Source organism: Oryzias melastigma, unplaced genomic scaffold, assembly GCF_002922805.2.
Source record: "Oryzias melastigma strain HK-1 unplaced genomic scaffold, ASM292280v2 sc00216, whole genome shotgun sequence".
In the NCBI taxonomy this organism is placed as follows: Eukaryota; Metazoa; Chordata; class Actinopteri; order Beloniformes; family Adrianichthyidae; genus Oryzias; species Oryzias melastigma.
The window spans coordinates 120,718-130,104 of NW_023416882.1; the positions used below are offsets into that span (position 1 = coordinate 120,718).

The 9,387-nt window shown below is 36.8% G+C and overlaps 1 protein-coding gene across 1 annotated transcript in view; it reads left to right on the forward strand.

The window, feature by feature from the left end:
- The window catches only part of LOC112140825 (gastrula zinc finger protein XlCGF57.1-like), a 16,849-nt gene extending 7,558 nt beyond the window's left edge, over positions 1–9,291 (forward strand). The window contains exon 3 of the mRNA XM_024263835.2: positions 6,655–9,291. Within this exon, the coding sequence (XP_024119603.1) occupies positions 6,655–7,892 (1,238 nt within the window). The 3' untranslated portion in view covers positions 7,893–9,291. The remainder of the gene's footprint in view (positions 1–6,654) is intronic.
- The last annotated feature ends 96 nt before the right edge of the window (positions 9,292–9,387 follow it).

Genomic DNA, 9,387 nt, shown 5'->3' on the forward strand with positions numbered 1-9,387 from the left:
CTTGCGGGCCGCACTAACAGTAATCTTTCATATGAAGACGGGGGCCGCAAATCATCATCCTGCGGGTCGCAGATGGCCCGCGGGCCGCAGATGGCGAGTTTGAGACCCCTGCCCTAAAGGGTTATCATGGAAATACCCAAGAAACTCTTGGACCAGAGATTGAGGCACTACGAGTTGAAACTTTTCTCCTTGGTCCTGCAAGGGAACCCTGCGATACAAAACATCCTGATGGACTGTAAAACTAATCCTCTGTGGGGAAGTTGTCGCATTGCTTTGAGATTGTTTCATCTCACTGAGTCTTGTTTGAGGTGTTTTCTTTTCTCATATACATATATAAAAGAATTTGAAAAACAAAAGAAAACATCTGTGTTATATATATATATATCATTTTTAATAATCCGGGAACCCTTGAAAAGTAATGAACTCTACAGGAAATAGCTGATCGTTACATAGGTAACTAGAAACCCATTAAAGAGCCAATCGTCTGATGCCATATGAACCAAGTTTCCTTAAAAGAGTTTTATGGTCAGTCGTGTCAAAGGCTTTTTTTAGATCAATGAAGACGGCAACTGAATTTGATTTGTTGTCAGTTGCAGAGGCTATTTCTTCTGTTGGTTGCATTAACACCATAGTTGTTGATTTCTTGGGTCTAAACCCATATTAGCTATTGTCCAGTACGTTTTCTTTCTCAATGAATTCATCCAGTCTGGTAACAAATAATTTTTCAAGGATTTTTGAGAACTGAGAAAGTAAAGATATTGGTCTGTAGTTGTTAAAAATATGTTTGGTTCCACTTGTTTGCTAGATCTGGTCCTACCTTACCTAAAACGTATTAAACTCACCTGCTATTTTATTTATTTCTGATGTTTCTTGAATACAATAATTAGTAAAGGGTGGTTCTATTTTATCCTTTTTGACCACACTATTTATTATGCCCCACATTGCTTTCATATTATTTCTATTTAAGTCTAGCATTGCTGTAGTAGTCTTTTTTTTTTGCTTTCCTAATATGGAGACCAGTTTTTTTATATGTTTTGTATTTCTTTTCAGATTCTTGTGTCCTTTTTTATAAATATTTTGTACAAATTAGTTTTCTTATTGCAGGCATTGTTCAGGCCTTTCATCATCCATGGTTTATTTTTGGCCCTCTTTATTATTTGTCTCTTTAATTTACAATTTCTTTCTTAGTCTTGTTAATATTTCGGTACAGGATTTGTATGCCATATTTACATCACTTGCGTATACTTTATCCCAGTTTTGGTCTTTTAGGTCTTTTTTAATGCCTATTTGGCGTTTTGTGAACGATCCCTTACTTGTTTTACTACTTCAGTTTTGAATTTAGTGTTTACATGATTATATACTTCAAATACTGGTAGATGGTCACTGATGTCAGTCATTAAAATCCCACATTCACCCAGACCTTCAAAAGCATTAGTAAATATATTGTCGATGATTGTTGAGCTATGAGTAGTTATTTTGTAAAGATTCAAACTTCTAATATTAAAATGGGTGATTGATAATCTGTCAACAGTAATGACATCATCATTTAATTCCTGTTCACTGTAATATTTACAGTCATTACCTAAAACTACCGATAGGTTGTTATCTATTTCTTTCCCAGGGTTTTATGTTTTAAATTCTAATTCATCCTGTGACTTTGATAATGTATCCATATGTTAGCATTGATTTCTCTTTAGAAAAAGCAAAACTAAAAAATACATATGTATAGATTTCTACACACTGACAAATATATTTAATTGATGTTATTGTAGTCTTTGTATAAGCAGGTCAAGATTTGTCACATTTTTCTAGTTCCTTTATCTATCCTGTGATTTTGGCTGTGACCCTTCTTTTTCTTTAATCCAGACGTTTCCATTTCTGGTCCATGTAGCATAGATTTTCTTTTGTTTTCTCAACATTCTAGCATCTCTGGCGACAGCCCCGTTCTTTTTTGTTAAATGTTCATTTATGTATACCTTAGTACCTTAGGGCGACAGTGGCTCAGGCGGTAGAGCGGGTCAGCCAATGATCGAAGGATAGGTGGTTCGATTCCGGCTCCCGCCAGCCAAGTGTCGTTGTGTCCCTGGGCAAGGCACTAATCCCAACTTGCCTCCAGTGGCTCCACTGGTGTGTGAATGCGGTGTGTGAATGCGTATGAATGTTCCGGTGATGGTCAGAGGGGCCGTAGGCGCGTACTGGCAGCCACGCCTCTGTCAGCCTGCCCCAGGGCAGCTGTGGCTACAGTAGTAGCTTACCATCACCAAGTATGAATGAGGTGTGAATGAATAATGGATACACAATGTAAGCGCTTTGAGTGTCCTGAAAAGCGCAGATAAATCTAATCCATTTCAGTTTTCTTGCTTGCATTAGTGCCCTGTTTCTCTGTTTTCTTCTAATGAACCTGACAATGATTGGTGGGTTTATTTCTTTTTAGGAAATGCGTGACAAATTGAGATATGTTCTTTTTCAATTTTTATGCTTTTACTCTGTAAGAAGCTTACAATTTGCTGTTCAAGTGACTCCAGATCCGCAGCAGAGGCCTCTTCTGTTGAGCCCTGATTAGCTGTGGCTGCAGCATAATTTTTGTATTTCGTTTCCAGTCCAGTTATTACCAAATTCTCTCTTCTTATGTACTGTTCCATGTCCTGCATTTTTTGCTCAAGTACAAATATCTGTTTATCTTTTTCTATTAGCAGTGTCTTTAGTGCCTTTATTTCTTCCAATGAGAGGTTAATTTTTCCAGCTCACCTGACATGTGGTTGAGGGATCGTTTTAACTGTTGTCTTTATTTTTAGTTAGCATATAGCTTAAACACTTAAAGTTTGAAGCCAAAAGTGTTTAAGCTATATGTTTTGAAGCTTTAGAAACACTCCAAGTTTAAAGCTAAGGGCTGCACGGTGGCGCAGTGGTTAGCGCTCTTGCCTCACAGCAAGAAGGCCCTGTTTCAAATCAAAGTGTACAAATGATGATATTCAGAGAAAATGATTGGTTTATTATTTTCTGTATTTCTTTTATGTCTTTGATAACAATGAACTGAACCTCCAATGTTGTTTCCATTCTAAAGTATTTGTCGGCTCTGAGTTCAAGCATAGACAGTGAGAGGCTGTTTAGTGCTGCATCCAGTGTCCTCAGATTAATGTTCAGATTTATTATGGACTTTATTTAGAGTTTGACAAAGACGCAGTTGTTGGTGCTTTGTCTGTAAAACAGTTTTAAGATATCTCAAGTGTTGTGGTTTATGGGGCGGGTTATGTCTTAAGGTAGCGCCGCGGACAAAGTAACAAACACCTATTTGAGCTGGAATTTATTAAAGACGGGAAACAACTGGAAGATATACGGTATTCTGCATCTAAAATGAACGTTTTTCCTTGCTGATAAAGGGATAAATTCAGTGTTGTGTTAGCCGGGGGGCAGAGCTTACATCATCAAAATACCGTTTTGGTGTTCTTTATAGTGAGGATTGAACAGTAAAATGCATTTAAACCTCAGAAAGTAGAATTTTCACGTTAGGACCCCTTTGAAACGAAAAGCCTAAATTTGCCAAAACAGCTAGCATGTAGCTGAAATATTAGCTAAACTCCAAAACAACCTAAAAACAAACGAAAAAAGCCTAAGTTAGCCAAAACAGCTAGCTGAATTATTAGCTAACCTGCAAAATAGCCTTAAAAATCTCAGTAAATGCCAAAATAGTTCAAAAAGCTAAAAGAATACCAATTAAAAAAACTTCAAACTATAACTTTTTAACATAAATATGAATAATAGGGATGCAACGATACAGTTTGTTCACGGTTCAATACATACCTCGATACAAGGGTCATAGTTCAATACGTGTTGAACAAAAAAAAAACACAAATGAAATCCTACTTTTCAACAGATCATGATTTATTTTGCAAACCGATACAAAATAAACAATATTACAAAAAAAATCAATTTTTTTCAAGTGTACAGCTTTTGGCACTTATTACAGAATCACAACTAGAACTCTTGTAAATTGGCAAACATTACAACTGTACACAATTTGATCAAATGTAAAAGCGCCTCAGTCCTCAGTACTTGTAAACATGAATATAATAAACTCCAACAATCTAAGCTGTGCTCTTAAGGCTTGACATTCTGCACTACTGCTCTCTATTTACCAGTGTGAGGTGAGGGCTGTCATGTAATGCACATTTACAGAGATTTAGCTCTTTGTTACCCGGGAAGTCCAGCTGTATGTGGAAAGTTGTGTTTTTACCAAGTCGTCTTCAGTCTCCTTGCGCTCTTGTGCTGGTACAGATATTGTGGGTCATCTGTTTTCATTAAATGACAAAATCCCTCATTATCAACCACTGAAAAGAGACTGCAGAGATTTAGCAATAAACCCTCTGATGACATCAGATATTTTCTTGTGTTTATCTGAGGTAATACTGCAAGTCCTTTGAAATATATCTGGGATGTTTTGATTGTGTTATCTGCTTAGTTGTTGACTTTTAGATGGTGACAGGTCTGGGTGATGACGTCAGAGGTGGGCGTTCTTGTTGGACGTTTATTCCTACATTGGACGATATAGAGATGAGGCAAATCTTGCAGACATTGTACTTTCTGTGACACATTTCGCTCCCAGATCATCATATTTGATGGCAAAACCTAGATCACTTCACACTGCAGGTTTCAGCGTTGGTGGCGTATCTTCAAAAACAAGCCGGGAGCTGCTCACTCACCTAAGCAGTCACGACATGAAAAGTCCTCGAAAACGCGCAAAAGTACAAATTCTGCTCTACCTGCATTTTTTATAGACTCCCCACTGAAAGAGGCCGCCAGAACGGAGGACATGGCGGCCACAACGTGCTATGACTGTCGTGGTTGTTTGGGCGGTTAGCTAAAACGCTACTGTTTTTAGCATTTGGGCTACGCCTCCCAGGAGAAGTAGTTTCTGGCAGGGCGGGGGAGGGTAGGAGCAGACCTGGAGCAAACAGACTTAGCAATGAAGACATGAATACACAGACATGATAAAGGCAGCTCACTATGGTACTGGATAAATAAAATGTGTATCGTGACAAATGCTGTACCAAACCGTGAAACGCGTATCGAACGGTTTGGTTTTATGTTAAATATTGTTGGATCCCTAATGAATAATAAAAAGGCAGGAATACTATTTCAGAATTGGAATTCAGGCAACCGTGGTGCAGAGGTAGGGCGGTGGACTCCTGATTGGAGGATTTCAGGTTTGATTCCCGCCCATATCTCGGACTGTCCTTGGGCAAGACACTGAACCCAACATTGCCTCTGGTGGAAGGTTGGCGTCTGTGTTCAGCAGCAGAGTCACTATCAGTGTGTGAATGTGTGTGTGAAAGGGTCTGTGACTGTAAAGCGCTTTGGGCCTTTGAAGGAAGGTAGAAAAACGCTATACAAGTATAGGTATATGTCGATTAATCAACTTATAAATACCTTTCAATTTTTAACTCTCCATAAAAATATTTTGGTCACAATTACACAAACTAGAAATGAGCGCAAGATAACATCGGGCCATTAATAACACTACAATGATCTGAAGGACCGAATAGAATTACCCCCGGGCCTTGACTTTGAGACATGTGCATTACATACATACATAACAATCTGCTAGAATCAATGTGTTGTTTCAAGGCCTAGCCTTATGAAATGAACTGAAACACTTATTGGAAAGCCTTGAATGATAAAATATAAAATAAACATTTGTTTTATTTGAAAACAAATTTGTACAATTGATTCTAGTCTATTACTACAATGTTTTTTGAAAAACTCAACATTGTCATTGAGAGTTGGTCACTATTTGACGTTCGGCCAAAAATGTTCACTTTTCTCTTTGGTGCATCTTTAATGTTTTGGTTTTAAAAATAGAAATAGAAATACAAATGAATTGTAGGCTTATATTTTGTTTTTCCTGTTGATCCTGATTGCCAACCTCAGCTGATTAAAGTCTTTTTTCTTATTCCAGAAACAAATGAAGGAGAAAAGCTGTATGATTCATTAAAGGTTTAGCTCAGTGTTTTTCAACCAGTGTGCCTCGGCGCACTAGTGTGCCGTGAGAGATGGTCTGGTGCGCCGCGGGAAATTACCCATTTTCACATATCTAAAACATTTACCATCACTATGGTATCAGCTCTGTGTTCATCCAAACGGCCCTGATTTAACACTGGATAGTTTGGAATAATAATATTATTGTTCATGGGGGTGTAAGAGAATTGAGATTGAGAAACACTGGGTTAAAGTGACAACACCTCTGCGTTGCAATGATGCTTCCTGATTATTAAAAAAAATGTACACTAGATTGTGGAGGGACTGTACATTAATACAGACTAACATTTTTTTTTACCTTTTTAATGCTAGTGTGCCGCAGGATTTTTTTCATGGAAAAAGTGCACCTTGGCTCAAAAAGGTTGAAAACACTGGTTTAGCTAACTAAACCACGTCTTGTCTTTATTTTTACTTAGCATATAGCTTAAACACCTTAAGTTTAATGTGTGTTTTACATCCAGTTTATGCATGACCCGATTACTCAGCTAATTGAAAAAAACAATCAGTGATTATTTGAATATCAGAATAATTGTGGCAGCCCTAGTTGATTGATGGATTGACTGGTGTTTGACAAAAAGTCATTTAAAATGACTATTTCTTATGTTTGTGTCCCTGCAGTCAAACCCTGGTATTTGCTGACTGAGGAGGATCTCTGCAACCAGCAGAGGAACTTAAGAGTGGACCAGGAGAATCCAGAATCTCCACAGATTAAAGAAGAACTGAAGGAAACAAAACTTCTACAGATTGAAATGGAGCAAGAGGAACCAGAACCTCAACATATTGAAGAGAAACAAGAGTATCCAGAATCCCCACAGATTGAAGAGGAGCAGGAGGAACCCCAAACTATACAGATTAAGGACACTTATACATTGATGGAGATTCCTACTTTGGAGGAACATGAGAACAGTGAAGCAGATGGAAACAATCAGCAGAGCTTTAATGGAACTGATAGTCAGGATGAAGAAGGAAACCATCACGAAGAATCAACATCAACTTCAGATGAAGAGACAGAGCCACAGAACAGAGATCAGAGGAAGAAAAGAGACAGAAGTCATGTCCAAAGTGTGGTCAGCTCTCACATGTCAGAAAGTCAATGCGACTCTGATGTTAGTAAAAAGTTCAAGATGACAACTTTGGTGAAGAAATACAAACAATCCCTAAAGGAAAACAGACGTTCCTCTACAAAGTCTGATAAAAGAACAAGAATTCCACACGATGTGTCTGTCCACATGAGAACTAAGTCTGATGAAAGACCTTATGTCTTTAAAGAATGTGACAAAAGTTTCAGTTATGCATATAAACTTAAGAGACACATGAGAATTCACACAGGGGGGAAGCCTTTTATGTGTAGAGAATGTGATAAAAGTTTTAGTCAAAAATCTAATCTCAATAGACACATGAGTATTCATACAGGAGAGAAGCCTTTTTTGTGTAAAGAATGTGACCAAACTTTTAGGATTCAAGACAGTCTCAAATCACACATTAGAACTCATACAGGAGAGAAGCCTTTTTCGTGTAAAGAATGTGATAGAAGTTTTAGTCAAACAGTTGATCTCAATAGACACATTAGAACTCATACAGGAGAGAAGCCTTTTAAGTGTAAAGAATGTGATAGAAGTTTTAGTCGAACATTTAGTCTCAAAACACACATGAGAACTCATACAGGCGAGAAGCCTTTTTCGTGTAAAGAATGTGATAGAAGTTTTAGTCATAGAGTTTCTCTCAAAATACACATGAGAACTCATACAGGAAATAAGCCTTTTATGTGTAAAGAATGTGATAGAAGTTTTAGTAATACTTCTCATCTCAAATCACACATTAGAACTCATACAGGAGAGAAGCCTTTTTTTAAGTAAGGGAAACCCACAGTAGGGGAGCCATGAAGAAAAGACAATAATGTTTTAACTAGGAAGGTTTAAGTATTGTGAAAAACATTTTCCCTTATTTTAAGGGCCATGTAAAATAAAAATTTAAAAAGCGTATTATAATGTTCAGTCCTCACTATTAACAATGCAAAAGCAGTATTTCTGATCCTGTCACGCATTTCTGAGTAATCATCTAAAAATTTGTGCTTTGAGCACCAGTCCCTCCTAACCCACAAAAACAAGCTGACATCACAAAGTAAGGACGGCCCCTTTCAGGAAGTGTCTACACTGCTAGCACTGCCCCAGGATAAACACCTTCAAAATTATTTCATTTTTAGCATTGACTCTGAGAAGAGATGGGTTCATCTTGCACCTAATCTGCAGAGACATTGATCTATATGGATATAGTTTTCTCTGAAAGGCTTAAGAATGGCATGATAAAGATCTTAAAATGGTCTGTCAGTTGGTAAAATGAAGTTGGTTTCTAAAACACTTCACTGCTGACAAGCTGTGTGTAGATTCTGCTTTTATTTTCCAGCAGAACTTGGATCATTTCCACTCTACTAAAGGTACCTAAAACTGCTTCTCCCTAAACATCTGTTTCTGTGTTTGATCAACCAGCAAATTCCCTGACATGAACCCAATAAAAATCTATGAAGTGTTTTTAAAGAGGAAGATGAGACAGCAGAGCCAACAATGAAGATGAGCTGAAGTCAGCTATCAAATCAACCTGAGCTTTCATGACATGTAAACAGAGCCGCAGGCTGATGGCCTCCATACCACATTGATGCAGTCATTCAATGAAAAGGAGGAACAAGTGATTATTGAATACAGAGAAAAGAACAGTTTTCTGAATCTAACATGTGCTGAAAACATTCTTCTGATAGAACATTCTCATTTTCTATTTTTAGGTTTTCTATCCGCCACTATGATCACTTTGCTGAAGATAAAAGAATAAGTAAATAATTCTATACATCATGAGTTTCACTTATTGTATTGATTGACAAAAGTAATAAACTTTTAAACTATAATTTTTTAAGATACGCATGTAGATATAAATGTGTTGTTTTGAATTATTAAATATATAAGATTAAAATTGTAAAGACATTTCGATCAAGTTCAATTTTTGTTGGTTACATTTATATTGTAACTTTTTGTACTTTTATTGTATTGTTTAAAAGTGTTTAAGTGAACCATTGTGGTTTGAGTTATGCTAAGACAATGTTGTCTGTCTGTGTTGCCATGACAACACTGGAATTATTTCAATGCATCTCTAGTTCTAACACTTTTTTGTGATTTGTGAACATTTCAATATTGTTTATTAATATAAAATAATCACTGTTTATATGTTGTTGAGTCATGTTAATAAATAACTATTTTGTGAAGAAAAGATTTTCCGGTAACGCTTTATATTAAGGTGTGCTTGTTAAGTATCAATAAGATATTAATAAGCATTAGTAAGATGCTTATAATTTGCTTATAAGCA